This window comes from Brachyistius frenatus, unplaced genomic scaffold (genome assembly GCF_029030835.1).
Source record: "Brachyistius frenatus isolate BFR_SWC_R1_liver_20210118 unplaced genomic scaffold, ASM2903083v1 Contig_58, whole genome shotgun sequence".
Taxonomy (NCBI): domain Eukaryota; kingdom Metazoa; phylum Chordata; class Actinopteri; family Embiotocidae; genus Brachyistius; species Brachyistius frenatus.
The window spans coordinates 668,551-687,535 of record NW_027210657.1 but is presented as its reverse complement, the minus strand read 5'-3'; the positions used below and the strand labels follow the sequence as shown (position 1 = coordinate 687,535).

The 18,985-nt window shown below is 37.4% G+C and overlaps 1 protein-coding gene across 1 annotated transcript in view; it reads left to right on the top strand.

Annotated features, from left to right (window-relative positions):
* Positions 1 to 18,985, top strand: part of LOC138624996 (A disintegrin and metalloproteinase with thrombospondin motifs 7) — a 65,615-nt gene that overhangs the window by 5,573 nt on the left and 41,057 nt on the right. The window contains exons 3-8 of the mRNA XM_069705609.1: positions 3,456 to 3,639; positions 6,439 to 6,638; positions 11,113 to 11,196; positions 12,345 to 12,469; positions 15,280 to 15,429; positions 18,699 to 18,842. Of these exons, the coding sequence (XP_069561710.1) occupies positions 3,456 to 3,639; positions 6,439 to 6,638; positions 11,113 to 11,196; positions 12,345 to 12,469; positions 15,280 to 15,429; positions 18,699 to 18,842 (887 nt within the window). The remainder of the gene's footprint in view (positions 1 to 3,455; positions 3,640 to 6,438; positions 6,639 to 11,112; positions 11,197 to 12,344; positions 12,470 to 15,279; positions 15,430 to 18,698; positions 18,843 to 18,985) is intronic.

Sequence of the window (18,985 nt, the reverse complement as noted above, 5' to 3'; positions counted from 1 at the left end):
AGTTTTGCTACAGATGCAGCTATTGCAACTTACAAACAAGTTAAAAACTGAAAACCTGACCTGACCTTGGATTCTGTGTACAGATTGTTGTTGTTGTCCTTGTCCGATATTAGAACTGTAATTTCTTCAGAAGTTTGGCCATGATCAGTTGTCGTGACATCCCAAATCATAACACCTTTGTTTATCAAAGCATGTGTTCCCATCTACTGTTTATGTGCATTCGTGTTGTTCCCTGTGAGACCTGATGCTGTGCCACTTTATAGATATTTGCCTCAGTGAGGAGCTGATGATTATTAGAAGAGATGCACTGATTAGGTTGTACCTTGTAAGCTTTAAGGTCATACTTCTAATTTTCCACCTGCAAACACAATACATTCAGAACCACTGATGATCAAATTGTCTTTTTTTATTTTCACTGTTACTGTTACTGTTACTGTGTGCATTCTCTCAATTGTCCTTCTTTCATTGAAAACCAAAACTGCTTCATTTACATGAGCACAAATTAGTGCTGTGAGTGCATTGCAACTAACGTCACCTACATCTCTTCTCATGCATTAGAGAGCTTATTTCCAACATACTGCTGTGACGCACAGTGGCTCAGTATGGTCCAGATATGCACGTATGTATTTAATAGTTAACAAAAGCAGATCTTCTTCAGCAACAAAACAAATATCAACGTGTCAGCCAGAGCCTGAGCAATATGCAAAACTATAACATGTGGATAGCAAGATCTCATTTACAATATTATACATCACTCTGTTGTTGAACTGCAAATGAACAGGCTTCCTTTTCTTAATTAAAATATATATGGAAAATTATTTTGTCCTGCAGATAGTGCATTAAGGTTCACTCTGAAGACGTTTTGGTCAAACATAAACATGCAGTAACAAGTTTTATGGGACACATCAGATCAAAGTAGAAATAACTGTCAGACTAGAGGTTTTGTTGTGGCTTTACATTTCTGAACCACAGTAAGAGACAGTTTTTTGTTGAAGTAAACTGAATTTTGTTTCCTCCCGCTTATAGATATTTTATTTCCATAAGAATGTACGTCTTGAAAAAGTGTGATGCCAGATTCTTGTAAACTGTGGAGTCACTGGTCAAAAAGATAAATGCTGCAGGGGTTTTGTCATTGACAGAAGTGCAAAGACAACCTGACATTTACAAAGAAATTGCTGAGGCATATAGTTTTAGAGATATTGTGAAATTGTGCAGAATTCCAAATATCACTTAGGTGCCCATTAGTGTAATAGAAAAAATACTGCATTGATCTGATTTAATTTCAGATCAGTGAAGTTGCATATATTAAAACTATTCAGAAGGACATGAGTCTGAACATCCAATCCTACGCGTTAATGTCCAGCTTAGTTTACATTTACCGTCCTGGATGAGCTTGAGCCATCCCTTAGTTCTGCTGTGTAAAGCCTCGGCTGCTGGGGAACCTTCCATGATGCACTGAGCTTCACTCCAATCTTCTCTCTTTCACTCTGTGTGTATTTATATTCAGCCATTTTATACATTATCTTTATGCTTCTTCACTCTCACAGTTTTGTGCTTTTTGTGCCGGTATCTCTGAAGCTGCATGTTCTTGATCTGCGGTTACTGTCCCCCACCAACCTACCCAATGTTTATTTGTTGCTGTCCCTCTCTATGCTGTTCTTTTCCCTCTCTGATCTCCCCTCACACCAACCAGTTGAGGCAGATGTTCGACCACCTCTGAGCCCGGTTCTATCGGAGGTTTTCTTCACGTTAAAATAAAGTTATTTCTTTCCGCCTGTCGCTCATGTGGGAACTTTTGGATCCCTCTTTATATTCCTCTGTTGTGAGGACTTTCCTGTGTTAAGTGCCCTGAAATGACTTGGGTTGTGATTTGGTGCTATATAGGCTAAATTCGATTCAGTTGAATTGAACTATTTGATTCTACACACCGTGCTATAAACAAGATTTGAATGCGGGATTTCTACAGGTTTTTGGGAAATGTTAATCCCACTGTTTATTGTCACGGACTGTTCAACCATTGAGCCAGTGTCAGGAAGCAGCTCACAAGTATGGATAAGAAAATGGTATAGGTAGGAGTAGAGTTGCTATAATAACAAAGTATCCATACCAAAAGATCCAGCTCCTTTGATTGTTTCTACAGATGTATAAGCTCCATACATCTCATGGGCTGTTGACCGTTCAACACGCATCCCGTCACAACATGTGCACCCGCTGACAGCTACTCTTTGAAGCTACTCTGTCTTCGTTACTGCATCCGTACATACGAATCCTCTTCCTCTGCTTTACTTATTCATTATGTGGCCAACATGCTTATCTGAGCAACAGCGGGATTCTGTGACAGCTGGGGAGAGAGTTAAGCGGAACAGAAGGTGAATGCAAATTCAATATAAGACGGGGATGGTCTGCAGAAAAAAAAAATGTGGCTACTGGAATTCGGTTTTGGCACGGTGCCTGCGAGATTTAGGGCGTAGTAACTTACCAGACATTTGATCTTTCTTCCGCCTCAGTCGGGCTCTGGATGATTACAGCGAGCAAAAAGACACCGAGCTGTTTAAAGGGTTTTATTTATGTGTGCGGAGGACAAGTTTTTATTCAGGAGCCTTTTCTACTAGACTTGTTATTTAATAAGCAGTTTTGCAGACAAAATACAAATAAAGTACAACTTTTAACAAAATATTAACAAACACACGGTAAAATATTTATTTTCGCTGAAACAATTTAACTGTGAAGCACCTGCAGGATGTGATAAGACTGTATAACAGTGCAGTCAAATTAAATCATTCACAGCAGGTCACTGGTAACATAAAATCAAATTAGACACTGATGGTCACACAAATACAGAAGAGCAATTTTTTTTTTTTTTTTTTTTTTTTTTTTATCTAATCACACTCCATGGCGTTTTTTCGCTTGTCTAAAACTGAGAAGTAAAAATAAAAGCACTTATATTTGTTTGTGAATGTTCTTTAAAAATACTATAATGTCAAGCCTTTGTGTGGCCACATACAGGTGGTGATGTCAGGCTGCAATGTTCCTACTACAGTACTCCACTATAAAATGAGGAAAAGTTGCAAATCCTCACATTTAAGCACCCAGGTCCTCAACATTTCTGCTTTAGGAATGATTTGAAGAATTGATTGATAATCAAAATGGTTTCTGATTATTTTTCTTTGGATAAACAAATTGACTGACTAATTGTTGCTGCTCTATGCTGATGTGTCACCTCATGTCTATCATTACATACTGTATCTATGATGAAAGAAGTAAAGTATGTTGTTTTGTTCAAAAGTCCTTTATTATGCTTTAATAGTGCTTTTAATGCTTTAAATGTTAAATAAGTTTTTAGTAAATGGTTCCGTATTTCAGCAACTCCTCTGTGTCGACCCGAATTGAAATAATGACTTGACTATTTAAAGACGCGAAGAGAAAACTGACCTGCAGCTCTTTTGTTTCTTCAGACAGGACTGTTCAAGTTGTCTCATGAAGAGTTCTTTATTCAGCCTCTGGAGAAGTCGAGTGATGAGACGTCAGCAGCACAGGCCCATGCCATCTACAAACGCCATGTGTCCTCTCCCTCCTGGACTCCAGTCACACAGCCCATCTCAGGGAAACAAGCTCACAATGGTACCTGTGGAGTCCAAAGTAAGTCATATATGCACATACATACATGCACACATCATATGTCAAGTTTTTTTTTATAACACTTACAAGTTCTTATTTGTTCTACAAAATTGTGTAACAACAGACAGACAGCACGTGTAAGAAGTAGAAATGGATAATAAGCCCACATTATGACCAGCCTCATCCTCTGATTACTCATAGGACACTGAGCACTGACGGATGAGAATGAAGATGTTAACTGATAAAATGTCTCCCTCACGAGTTGGTCTCCGTCTAATAATCTGCAGAGGTCAAGTGAATAAAGATATTGAAGACAACCTGCTTAAAATTCTGAGTTGGCTTAAATGACCCTGAAAGAAACTTGAGCGTCCCAGAGAGATCGGGAAGATGTGCTTTGAGATGTGAATACATAATGTGGGTAATCTACACGGCCTCTGCCCTGTGAACCACTTGGAAAAACAACAACATGAATCCAGTCGGTGTGACTAAGCGGTGGTTTTAAAAGTTTTTAAGGGACCACTTATATCGGGTTTTTTTTCTTTTGTTCTAGCCACCAGCAGATAAGAAGTGCATTTGGACACTTGAGCCACCCTTGAAAATGCATACATTTCATTGAATTTAGAAAATGGCAAAGCAAATGACATTTATTTAAAGAAGGATCGCTGAAGCACACTTGTCCGGCAAAATAATGTACATTAGAAGTTAGTTCGAGGACGTTTTTAAGTCATTCTTCTGGCATTAACTAAACTCCTAAAAACTCACGTCTGTTCATCAAAATTACATAAATATAATTTTTTTTTCCTAAGAAAAGAAAAGCTCTAATGCTTATAACACTTGTTTCAGTTCAATATGGAAAGTGTATCCCTGCCAGCTGATGGGATTAGTTCCTTAGGTATTTGACATATGAAACCCGGGCTGTCTGCATCCGTGTTTTTTAGATTGTCAGACACTCATTCCAGTTCCAAAATGGAAATGCTAAATCAAGACGTTGACAGCTTATTTTGGGCATGATATGTCTTCAAGCATATAAAGAAAACACCCCATGGGCATGTTACAAAGGTTAAAGACTTGATTTTTATTGGAGGGGATCTTTGAATGATAAAACATTATACATATTGTTCAAAATTAAGACTTAAATGTATTTGAACACTCAATAGTGGCTTCACTATTAGTTCGCCATTCTTTATTTTGATCAGCAGCTTGAAGAGGTCTGAAAAGGGGAGTTAACCAGGTTTGTTATTAAGTGTTTCAGTCAGCAGAGCTTCAGGTTTATCCACTCTAGAGCAGGAAACTGCCATTTCCTTCTCCATCACGTCTGATTGATGCTCAATGGGATTTAGGGTAGGACTCTGGGAGGGCCTTTCAAACATTTCTCAAACATTTTGGCTTGTACGTTTTGTGTAAAAGTTATTAATTTCAGACTGGTGATTTCTTTTAAGCTTGTACCCAACATTCCTCTCTACATTTTAGAGGCCATGATTCCATCACTAAATACAAATGCACCTACACTTTTGTCAGAAAAACAAATCTTTTATATTTTCTACTTCATGCTTCACTTACTGCAGGCTGGTTCAAGTTCTTCTCTTGGTTTTCTCTACAATTTCTCTACATACAGCAAACCATCAGGTCCATTTGGTTGAATTTGAATTGCTTTTTCTCTGTAGATGTCCTTTTGCAAATATAATCCTAGTTTAAAGCTTCTTCTGAATGCTTTCCACGCACCGCTCCACTCTGTATATACTCTGCTGCATGGAATAGTCTGTAAACTGATTTCAAACACAGTTATCCTCTTTGACAATATTTCTAACTATGGAGGATGACGGATGGAGATTTTGTAAAGATAAGTAGAGTGGCCTTCTTTGTGCAAATAAACAATGCTTATGTTTTTTTTATGAGCTCTCGGTTTGTTTTTGCCTTTTTCAAGTTGCATTTAACTAAAAAGTTTCAAGGCAACTTAAAATATATAAATAAAGTCAGTTACCATCACACTGGTGCACCGAGCCGAGTAATGTGTTTTTCATCACAATAATGATGGACATGTTCTACAAGCAGACCCTAAATGGGCATTTTTATGCTTTCTGAAGTGACATTTTAAAAGTATTTGTTTAGAGTTGTTCTAAAGGTTTATTATTCTATAAAATCACCATTTCAACCAGCTGGAAATTTGCTGATAGCTTAAATACCCAAATACTAGACAGCAATCAGACAGGAGAATTGTTTTTTTTTTGTCTAATCCGGTGAATAAATAATTCCAAAATATCATCACATTGACAGAAATATTTAACTTAAATGCACTATTACTCACAATGATTTGGCAAAAATTCCCCAAACTGAGCCAATTTCTATTTTCCCATCTCCAGATTCCCATCAAAGTGTGCACACATGCCCTTTCACAGCCATTCACAGTTAGAATAAATTGAATTCATCATATTTTGAAAAGAATGATGATTATCAAGGCAGAGCACCAACTAAAGCACTCACAGAGAAATGTCTTAAAGCTACAAAAAGGAAAAAAAAAATTAATTATAGGCATTATTGCAGATTATTCCTTGAGAATGCTTTATGAAGCTAAAATGACAAATAATGTTTCTGGGTGTGTTACTCCTTCAAAAGCAGACAAAAATTGATTTCTTTGTGTTATTTGTTATTTATGCAGTGAAATAACACCTACTCTGTCAATTTGGCCATGAGCAGGTGAAGCTTGATCCAAAACAAGCTTGCTGAGTGTGTGCGACAAGTTAAAGTCATACTTGGTGAGCGTTGTTGGCACACACTGTGCCCCCGTGAGCAAGTTTTAAATTTCTATTTTCCCATCTCCAGATTCCCATCAAAGTTTTGAAGACATTGAGAGACAGCGGGAGCGGTGGGAGCACCGGCAACAGAGAAGAAGAAGGAGAATCCGTCAACGCTCAGTCAGCAAAGAGAAGTGGGTGGAGACGCTGGTGGTGGCCGACCCTAAAATGGTCGACTATCATGGGAGCAAAGCTGTGGAAAGCTACGTCTTGGCTGTCATGAACATCGTAAGCATTTAGCAAAAACATCGATGTACCATTTCCATGCATCAAAATTCAACATCAACAATTTTCAACCCGTTTGATTGTCTTCAAGCATTTATCAGCACACAGAATTTATTCAAAGACCTTAAAAGTTTGGGAAATTAACTTTTTCAAGATTCTTTGGTCATCTCTTTATTGGCTTACTAGGAATTATTTGTAGCCTCCAGTCACTCCTAACAGACTTAGTGGAAAAACACACATCATGAAGAACACTTTTACATATAATAGAAATAAGATGAAAATGTTTAATTGATGTGTCCCTTGTGTTTACGGGATAAATGTAATTCATGAGCCAGTGGGCAGTTAGCTGAGCTGTCACACTGAAAGCCCGGCCAAGTCTGAAGTTCAAAAATCTTCCCTGAAATACCTCTCAAGCTTAAAAGAAAAGAACACATTATATCTCATATCTATTCCATGCACGACTTGAAATATAAAAAGATGTTGTGGTTCCCATCAGTGAGCTTTATAGATACTGGCTAACAGATTAGGTTTTATTTGGACAGAGCCTGGCTCGCTGTTTCCCTCCATATTTTTAGACTGTATGCGAAAGCTAAACTAACCGTCTCATGGCTGCAGCGTCATATTCTGCATATGTTCAAATGCATGAATGTGTGATGTGCTACACAGTTTGGAAAATGATCTCGTGATGATCATCAATAGCTGTGGTAGAAAGCTCAGTAAGTGGATGTTTCAGCTGAACATGTTTTGTTTTACGTGTTCATTTTAGCTTTTGGCTTTGGCTGCATACGCTACTGTTAGCATTTGCTAATGCTTAGCACGTTGATCAGTTTTTAGTGTTGCATGTGTTTGACTTCTGCCACTGTTTTCATAAATGCGCCATACAAAATACCGTTTTTTTAAAAGCAGGATTAAAAGAATAAAAGCCCTGTCAAGTCATCCTTATTACAAATTACATTTTAAATGTAATATTGCCAAGTAGTTTCATAGATTTAAATTAATAAAAAAAAAAATAATAATAATCTTTGCAGATGTTTTGAAAGCAGAGCTGCATGATTTTTGGACATCTTCCCAGATGTTTTGGATGATGGTTTAAGGTTTTTCCATCTTCATGTCGGCTTACACAATGAATGTATTAAACTGGTCTTATCTGCCTTTTATCAACCACGGCTCTCTCACCTTCCACAATCAATGTTATTACGACGCACTTCTGGGGTTACGTAAACTGACTCCTTCTCTGTTATTGATTATCGCATAATTGAGCTTTTCCAAAATACAGTGATGTTGGCTCGGACCGCAGCGACTTAACGGGCTGTCGGGGGATAGAATATCAGGAAAGGGAATTCACTGACAGAAAAAGGACACGGATTAACTGACTTGGCAGACAATAATAAATGGAGGAAGCAGCCATTATTCCCCACATCCTCTCGTCTTTTTTTTTTTTTTTTTTTTTTTCTAGTTCTTTACACTACAGCTTTGAACTTTAGAGCACCAAACAATTCAGTCAGCGTGAAAACAATCTCACAGAGCTTCAAAGGAAACCACCTCTTGCCCGTGTCCAAACAATAAGTAATGTCATCATGTTCCCCAGCCGTTAGTTGCTCCATTGTCTCATCACCGACATGGTCTCGAAGTTGTCAAATTCACAAGAGGTTCATAGTGTATTTTTGTCTTCTGCAGTGCTGCGTGCACACAGTGGAAGTGCACACTACAGCCAGGAAAGTCAATCTCAGCAGAAACAAACGGGAATCCCTTTCACCAAAATAGCTCCCAACTTCCTTTCACAGGGTGATCTGATGGTACATTATTCTATTTTCTCAGGAATATTTATTATCACTGTATCCTAATGAACAAGCAGCAGTAAGAGCACGCAATAAAGATGCAGATGCATTGCACTGGAAATTCAATGAGAACTCTTTACAGTGACCTTTGGGTCTCGGTACAATGCACAGCGCTGTATGTGGGCTTAACGGAAACATGTAACATCAACAGCACTTTGTTGAGGAAAAACAAAAAGCCACAGCTCTGTGTTTATTCACCAGATAAACAATAGAGAAAAATGGATCAAGCTAGACAAAAAGCAGACTTAACATTTCTGATAAGAGTCTTTAAAAAGATGTTGAAGTTGTTTGTTCAGACATGCGCCAAAAATATCCATGAATGAGCCCAACTATTAGGCTATGAACAGAGTTGGGATGAAGTGACTCTTTTGTGTCTCAGAGCTCTTTAAGTGCCACAGATTTCTAACTTGTATTGAAGATGTAGTGTCTAGAACCTTTTCTTGATGGCAAGAAAACCAAAGTATTATGTGTTATATAACTGAAGTGTCATCAGACTCAAGTTTTCATTTATAAATGCAGTTATTTGTATGACAGAATAAGCCGCTGTCTTTCATTTTGGCATCAATCTGTAGCTGAAAGTCATCTTCAGCATTATGTTAGCTTCTGCCGAACAGTGACGTACGTTTTGAGAATTGAACAAGGCATTTACTGTGTTGAATATGTAGATGGAAAGCTTGAAGTTCGCTTGTGAAGCATACATAATAAATGAATGACATCAAAATGAAAGCCCATTGAATTGGCTACAAAAATCTATTATCTCTTTGGGCATGATTGCCTTGTTTTGATAGTAGACAAAAAGATAAGTTACAGTAAATAAAAGGAGACGGGATGCTATTCTATAAAGCTACAAAGGGGATTATTGTATATGGTATATGGAAACCTCAAGGCCACCAAATTCTACACTATTTCATAAATGCACAGTTCAACAGCATATAATGTACGATACTTTTTTTTTACTGCTATTTTATTGCTTTTCTATTATTCTATTATTATCTTATTGCTTCTGTATGCTGCTGTAGCGAAAAAATTTCCCCTCGGGGATTAATAAAGTAACTACCTAACCTAACCTAACCTAACCTACTGTTCACTTTAGCTGTGACATAGGTGGTCAAATGTATTTTTTCTACTGGGGTGAACGCAGCATAAGAAAACAAAGGGAGACAGACTTAAATGCCTGCATAGTTTTTGCACAACTGAGCAGTTACCTAGTTACAAAAATGTCCTGACTCAGCCACCTCCCTTCAGACTTTGAAAAGGTGAGTGTGGCTGTTGGAGTTTCAGACTTTGTCCTGCAGTCTGACAAGTATTTTGTTTTAAGCACGCCGTTTTTTTCATTTTTTTTCATGGTAAACCAATATCCACCCTAAACAGGAAGGTCTTGTTATATACATGTTTTCTGCAACAGCAAGTGAAACATGCCGCCAGTTCCAGTTCCAGAACGAATTCCTGAAGAATTCAATGAGACCTTTATGATGATCGATCAGCAGCAGAGCTTTGGTGTTGCTCTCTGATGAAGCTTCTGTTGCAAATGATGCTCATAGTCACTTTGTTTCTCAGATCAATTGACCTTGACCTTACCTGTTCTCTAGTAATCAACCCCATACTGCCTTCTACCCTTCATAAAGCACCTCTTTCAATTGTCACCTCAACTTGCAGCAAGATGACTTATTAAATGCAATCGATTTTTACACTTCATTTACACAGTTCTTTAACTTTTGAGGCTTTGGACATAAAACAATGACAAAACCATCCAAGCAAACCATCTTATTTTGAAATGAGAATTTGTGTTCCTCGGACGCTGTTAACAACTTTCATGTTACTCAAGCACAAAGTAGAAACTATAAGCTGAAAGCTGATGGGAGTCCAATTAATTGAAAGTTCATTCTGTGTTCACACATTGGTGTTTGTGTGGTACTCTAGTGCAGAGAAGTCAGGGTTATATAAAATTATAAGCTATTATCATTGTCCATTAAATTATTCCTGCAGCCTTAGCTCTTTGCAAGAATATGTGAAATAAAAAAATATGTTGAAGCTTTAATACTGAGAGGAGGAATTGTTGTTAAAAAGCTCACTGCACCATGTCAAACCTCTTAATAACTCAAAAACCTGTTCCTCTGAAATTCTGCATCTCCTTGTAAGTTGCATTATACATGAAAGAAATGAAGGAAATCAATTTAAACATCCAAAAACAGAGGACAAAATGTTTCTGAAAAGAAGTATGTTTGATACGTTTATAAATGCTGTTTTTAAGTGTATGGTTTTGGCCTCGAAATTAAAATCCAAACATTCACGGTTAGATGCAAAAGTAACCGATTCAAATGTATCACTCTTTTCATCCAACATTTCAAGGTCTGACTGTTGGGTTTCCTGCATTATGAAGCTTTAACAGGACTGGTCTATTTTCATGTTGGATCTCTGTCATTTCCTTGTTTATGATAAATGTATTTTCGATTATGTTCCAACATTTTCCAGAACGTCTGGCTCGTAGCAGCTACGTGCTAGCCTTGTTTTCTCTCAGTCGTGGTTGAGTAAAATATATAACAGCTACTGGTATAACAGCTACTGGATTGTAAAAATTGTGTTATTGTATTGAGCCAGTGCTGTGGATTAATGTAATATTTAATGGATTTCTCTTTCAGGTGGCAGGTCTGTACAGAGATGCCAGCATTGGAAACGCTATCAACATCGTGGTTGTTCGACTCATTCTACTGGAGCAGGATGAGGTAAAACCAAATATTTGTGTAGATTGAGGAGGTGTGGTTGATTTTAGATCCCACAAAGTAAAAAAAAAAAGTATACGTTTTATTTCTCAAAGGCAAACTGATCAATATTAAGAGTGTCACTTAAAAAGAGTGGTCCGTAGTACACCTCCTGTTTTTGCATACTTCATGTGGAATGGAAATTTAAACACAACTCATAACCCATGTACTTTGAGTAAGTCAGCAAAAAACGTAAACTTAATTCACAGTTACCGTCACCATCCGTGGCATTGAATCCAAAATGCTTTCTTACATGAATTTTTAGGGAGTTTGGTGTCATAAATGTCCATTTTAGCACCGCTCGCTGCTTTTCTCTATTTCTTTATAAAGTTGTGTTTCTTTTTCTATGCCAAGTGCGTTTCTTGTAACTGTGCGACACTCATGTGATGTCCCCGTGGTGTTTTCCTTTCAGTGAATGATATTCCTGAAAATGTGTTCCCCTTTGCTCGCTTCACTGTTGACGTCTACCCAGGGCTTTGTGTTACAAAGGTTACATTGTGCCCTCATTATCAGCTCAGTGCAAAGTTTATCGTTTATGTGCTTCACTCACAGGTGTGTGACTTGACCTGGATATGATGTGTTCGTCGTTATGTTAATTACGAGAGATAAAACTGAGCCTGCTCCTCTCCCCCTCTCCCCTCTTTTCCTTTCCCCTCTCATAAAAAAAAATAATTGAAAAATCAACAGCAGCGACCTATTTTAGTTGCTGCTAATTGCTGCTAATTGACACTCACACTGAAAGAGGTATGTTATCCAAACCAGCTGTAAAAATGTACAGAAATGGCTGCCAACAGGGTTGATGTGAGAATAGTGCAAATCTGTGCTATTAAAGGTTTAAGTACACAACAGAGTTACATATGAATCTGTTGCTTTTGTCTGTAATCAAGACCCGCTAAAATGCAGCATCAAATGATGGAAGCAGTGATAGTACAATTGAACTGAACCCAAAACACTTTTGGAACATTTTCACGTCAGATTATACCAGTATTTTTCTCTCGGCTGGGCGATGTCTACGGCCCATTTTCTACACTTAGAGTGCATTACCTGCTCATGTGTGACATGTTGACTTCAGGTTCTCTTCCCGTGATCTAATTGTGACATCTGGCTAACAGGATGACTTAAAGATTACACACCATGCTGACAACAGCTTGAACAGCTTCTGCAAGTGGCAGAAGAAACTCAACATGAAAGGAGACGAACACCCGCTGCATCATGATGTAGCTGTTCTGCTCACCAGGTAAATTAAAACTTGATTCACCGAGCTCTCTTGGTTCCTTCATCAAACATAACACCGTCTCACAAGGGAGACAATTTGCAGTTTGTTTTCATCGTGGTGCTGCGATGCAGTTATAGATGAACAGATTTAGATGCTTGCAAGGAGAAGAATCAAAGCTGCATCATATCTATACCAAACTTTATTTTGTTGTTTTTGTGTTTTATTATCCAACATAACTATACAGAGACACTTAATAGATAAATTGACAGAATAATACTGAGATCCCAGGTGTTTTAATAGATGGATGGCAAATGTAAATTTTATCAACAAAGAAATTGAACAACTCCACCCCTGAGAGATGCATGTTTTTTTCCTGAACTCTCGTGATTTCACTAAATAAGTTGTAAGTATTCATTAAGTAAGTTTCAAAGTCTCCTTTATCAAAACAACCAAGTCATTTATTAGTATTCAGTAACTTGTATCATTAAAGAAACATGACCTTGCCAGAATAAAGTGCAGAAAAAACAAACTTGTTAATTTTTCATTGATCTCAGGTCACATACTGGACAAATTTGACTTTTTTTAATTAGTATTCCAGATCATAAATCATATTTTTTTAATGATTGCTCCTAATTTCACCCATTTTACCTTGTGAATACCTTTTAGAGAGAAAGTATCAGTTTTCCCCATCTTGAAAAAAAACATCTTCAAATCCATAATTACTACCCATGTCACACATGTTCCTTATCCAGGGCTCATTTAAACAGTAAATATTATTTCAGCCATGTTGGCTAACCTATTCCATAGCCTACTAATACAAACCTCACATGGAACCTCACTGGACCTCATGGCAAATTCATTTTGTTGGTGATTTTTATCAGCTAATTTTAAAAAAGCTTTTATTTAAAATCAAAACTGTATAAATGTACTTTCTTCACATTATTGATACAGGAGCAGGTACTAAATGCTTTTACAAAAGCTGTTCAGTTAATATGTTGCTGGAAAACTAGGAGCACAAAAACTGGGTTCATTTGCGAGTGCATTGGCTCTAATGACATTTACAAGACTGTTTTCCTTCTAATGTGGCTTTGATTAAACCCTTAAAAAACTAATCTCTTTTTGTCCAAATTATATAATTATAAAAGTCCCCCCCACAAAAATATCCCCTAGTGCCTAAATCGTGCTTTACACATTTGCCCTCATTAAGTTTATGTGGCTGCGTGAATATGCAAATAAGCCCCTCATCCCTTTGCCACCCTCCTGCAGCATGATGATATGGAAACCTTGCTAGTTAACGGGTTTAGATTTATGAAGCCTTGGCTGTCTGAATTCACTCTCACTGTCAGACTGGCACTGCAGTTCCTAAGTGGAAATGCTCAGGCATGGTGCTGACTGCTTATTTCACTCATGATATGTCTTATAGCATAACAAAAATCACGAGGTTAAAAACTTTATTTTCTGTGGATTGGGTCCTACTTGTGAACCATGCAAAAGCATAAATCTGACACTGATACGTTTCTCTGGCACTTTAAAGGGGAGGTTTTATACACTGGTTTTCATGTCACCTCTTGGGGAGAAAACTTCTGGTTATTAAAACAGCTACAGAAAGGAGTGCAGCTGGAATAAAGGTCCTTTCTACTGAACTATGCCTCTGTTTTTATACTTTCATTATTTCCCTTTGTAGTCAACACCCACTGATCTGTGGACATGTGAAGATACACAATATTGCAGAAAAACGGCTTTTACAAACACCTCCTAACCAAGCGCTGCTCACCACTGCTTGAGATGAAAGATTTTTTTGAAAACCAATGTCCTGAACAGTACAATAAATTATTGGCCTCACGAGTCCCAACAAAAGAAAAAAGATATTTACTTTGCAAAATATCAAAATCTCGATGCAGCTACCAGGTTTGTTACAAAAACACTGTGTCTCTGAAATGTGACACACTGAAGAACCACATGTTATGTAGAGATTTGTATGCTGTTGTGTTTTGCTCAAAGAAAAAAAAACATCTCCCAGAAAGATAATAAAGAAACTATGCGGTTTTAAAAGTTAAGCCTTTCTTCTCTTTGTCATTTTACTTTTTAAACTGCCAAAATCCAGCCATGCACCAATTAAATATTTAAACCTTTCATTCAGGAATGGTAAAGTACTTCTCATCTGCCACAATAACTGTCACAAGTCCGTCACACTCCCAAAGTAATAGTTTGAAATTCTGGAAACACTTCTTTATTTTCTCCCCTTAAAATCAGAAGACCCACGCCACTCTCATGTCTGTATGTGAAATATGGAGCTGAAGATAGCAGCCATTTAGCATTGAGAAGTGAGCAAACTTGTCTGAAAAAAATCTGCCTAAATGACAATTTGCATCTTTTTCGTTTCTTTAATTTCCACTCTTCATTCTTTTGATGTTCATATCTACTCCCTCTGTCCTCTTCTTCCTCCCGGGTTGATGCATTATTACTTAATGTCTCTACTCTCTATTTCTGCCCTGTTCTGCTTTTAAGTTGTTTCTACATACTGTGGGAGTTGTGGTGTGGACAACAGCAGCTTCAGTGCCCCATCAGGGTCTGAACACAGCACACTATCACTATAGTTATTCAAAAAAACTAAACAAGAAATGGATTTCAAGCATAACAATGTACTTCTGGTCACATACAGTGCATCTGTACAGTTCAGACATGTCCACAGCTGTTATAAGTGGATACATTTAGTTTTTTTTTTTATTAAGATCTAGAATTGGAATAATGCACATTTACAATTGAATGAATGAATGCACCCAGTTTTCCTCCTGATATCTGACCAACCCCCCTATCTTCACTTTCCAAAGGAAGGACATCTGTGCAGCCATCAACATGCCTTGTGAGACTCTGGGTCTGTCTCATGTGGCTGGGATGTGTCAGCCACATCGCAGTTGCAGCATTAGTGAGGACACGGGTCTTCCATTGGCCTTCACTGTGGCACACGAGCTGGGACACAAGTAAGGTTTCATTGCATTCACAAACACAAATATCCACCATTATAATATTCTAGTCTTTAGAACATCAGTCAATACCACCATTTAAGAGCACCAGATGGCAAAAGTCGTGACAGCTTCCGTAACGCAATACAGTTTTGCATTCACACTTTCTTTTATCGGCCTCTCTTAAAAAATGTAAGCTGGGTCCTGGAGTTTAGTTTTTATATTCTAGAATAAATCAGCACCCAGCAGTGGATATTAGAAATTGAACTTTGTTTTGTTTTTTAAATAACTATAATCCCATGAAAAAAACACAAGCACAGAAGTGCAGTTATTTAAGTCATAATAATTTAGTTCTGTCCATATTTTCAGCACTTTGTGGATTGTCTGGGAAAAGAAATCCCTTCCCTTATTTTCTTTTCTATGGAATTTTGTGCTTGTCCTTGATGTTTGTACTTTGAGACATGATTGCACTGCCAATTTCAGTCAAATCTTCTCTCAGCGCTTTAATTAGTGTTAAGTTTTGTCCTCAAATGAAAAGATAGACAGACTGTGTGCGTAAAGTAAATACGCACACAGCCCCACAGAAGAGAACAAAAAGACAGGACATCAAACAAAAGCCATATTCCACACACATATTCTCAAGACAGGGGACCAACACAGAGGCTTTTTTCCTTAGCTTACCAATCTATATTTTAGATAACCGGTATGAGTATTTAATTAAGTCTTCAATTATTCTTAATGTTGTTTGGTTTATTTTACATGACAGCACATAAATAGCCCCACTAAGATAACAGGTCAAACCAATAAGGACTCACAATTGATATTCCATACCAACTACTCATTAATATTCCATAGAAACTAGTTAGCTGAGACCATTAGTGCTGCCATTTAATTTTAATTTAATTAAATGTATGCCCTCAGTACGTTGAAGATAAAATGTGACCAATATATTTCAGCATTATAAGAAACAATATCAATTACTTTGTCACTACTGGCAAATTATTCTCTACCTTGGCTACAGCTGATTGTATAGTGTTGTAATGGGGCTGTAGAGTCTTGCATTACACTCACAATGTTAGCTGTACTCCACCAGTGCATTTGTACTAAAATGCAATTTACAATCACATTCTCTTCAGACTTCACTAAAAACAGTGTGGCTTCATTTGTTCATTTTGATTCTTGTAGTCCAGCTGAGCCTGAAGTACCTTTAAAATCCTCCCATAAAAACTATTCATCCTTGATAATATATTGATATAAGCCCCGTGTCCTCTTTTATGAGGGTGTGTTTGGCAATCAGCCCTTGAGAAATGTTCATTGTGTTTTGCTGAATGCATGAACAAACTATGGATTGACTGGAGACCCTTGTGAATAACAGGATTTTTGGAAAGAGTCTCCAGTGATCTGGCTGAGCGATGTAAAATTCAGTATTCAAAAGTGCAATGGTAGAAGTGGTCTTCGTAAAAGGAAACACATTTTTTTACATGCTATGGTCAGTGTTAATCTTTCTCAGAATTCTGAATCAGAATTGTTTTTAGTGTCATTGCAGTCAATGCAACAGAAGGAAAATAAAGATAAAAACAGTTTGCCCACTTTGCTTAGATTCTTTTTTTACCACCTGCTTAGGCCTCTTCTGATTTACTAAGAGGAAAGACATGGGAAAAGCGATTCAGTTTTTCCTTCTGCCACCATCAGAAACTCCTACTTCTTTAGCTTTAATTTTTACTGCTGCCTCTTTTTTTATGCCATAAAAATTGTAGTTTCTGGACGTGACTCCAGTTCTATGAATACGTACACAGCAGTATTGGTTAAAGCCTCCCTGGCTCCATCTGGGCACCCTGAGATCCTCGTGGCTCAACTCCCATTGGAGCATAGCAATATAATACATATTATGGGAACAGGGGCGGCTGGGCTGAGCACATATTCATGGGACTGGAGTTACTTCAAGTCATTTACCTTGAAAAACAGCTTTTACTTTGGTACAATATTAGTTTTATTGAGTTGTTTTTGGTGTCCTCTTATGTGAAATTTATGTCTACACCTGATAAAATATACTTGCCACCTCGATGTCTAGCTGGAATTGAGAATCCTGAGATCCCTCTTACTTTTTAAAATATCACATGCAGTGAAAACAATTAGACTGTTTAGTTGTTATTCAATCAATTCTTAACCCTTTGAAAAATTGAAAGTCATCATTAAAACGCACACGTTCATTTTGAATTAGGTTTTAATTGTGACATTGTTTATTGAGCTTAAAAGGTCAGATTCATTTGCATAACATTTTCTTTATGCTCAGATTTTTCTATAAACAAATCACAGAAATTTCAGTTGTGAAAAAAAACAAGTTTTTTTTTTTTTTTTTTTTTTTTTTTTTCAAACTCCTGTTATGTTAATGATATATACATTTTAAAAATTTCCAAAAAGACACATCCAGTGTAAGAATTTTTCTGGTGAAACCCCTTTTTTCTTTGAAACAATTCACTTTTAATAATTCATTTTAATAGTGCAACATTCTCTGTTCTCAAGAGAAGCTGTGGGTTTTCAGTTCATTCATTTTTGACCAACATTTATTAATCAATGGTGGAAAGAAAGACATAAGAAATGCTGGCATTAAATCAGCACCTTCATTCCTTTGGAGCTTTCATTCTTGTTACTGAGCCTCCAGCCTTGACACAGTATTAAGCATCCATAATGTCAACATAGGATCTGAAGAAACAGATACTGAACATAAGAAAAGGACAACAAAAAGAGAAATGTGAAAGCTTGTGTGTTTGTTTGCCTTTGATTTCCTTGTTTCACTGCTGTGTAAAGAATTTCTTTGTTCAAGTGGCTTTGTGGCTCGCCCACCATAAAATAGGATATATGTTGAAGTTCACCTCAAATATTTTCATTTTAATAAATGTCTGTAAATCACAATGTATGAGGTAATTCAACGATGATTGAGCCTGTGGCCCACTGATGAAATCTCGGACATTTACAGTATTACGAACTGAACGAGCTGGTTGTCTGTGGCGACATCTTTTGGTAAAATCACAAGTGGTGCAAATTGACACATTTTCCATTAACCAGCAGCAGTTGTAATTACTGCTCACCACCATAGATGCCGCCAGAGAACAAAACGAAGATCTTTGGGATTGTAACTTTAAATATTGTCATCTAAGCATGTAAATACAAACAGTTCGCAAACAGATAATGTTTTTTTCTTTGTTGTTGCACTGTGTCTGTAGATGTACATGCTGTGCCCACTCACCTTAATTGCCCTATTTTTGGGATTTGCTTTTATGTCACAGCTTTGGGATTCAGCATGATGGCAACGGTAATGACTGTGAACCCATTGGGAAACGACCTTTCGTCATGTCTCCACAGCTCCTGTACGGCACCTCCCTGCCCAGGTGGTCACGCTGCAGTTGCCGATATATCACCCGCTTCCTAGAGTGAGTGCCAAATGTTCTGTATGACTTCACTGCTGTCTGACATAAAAGTTTATGTGTTTAAGTTCAAGTCATGTGCCCACAACTTTTTGAATGCATCCATGTAAAAGTCTTGAAGTCAGTGAGGCAAGCCAAGTTTAATTATG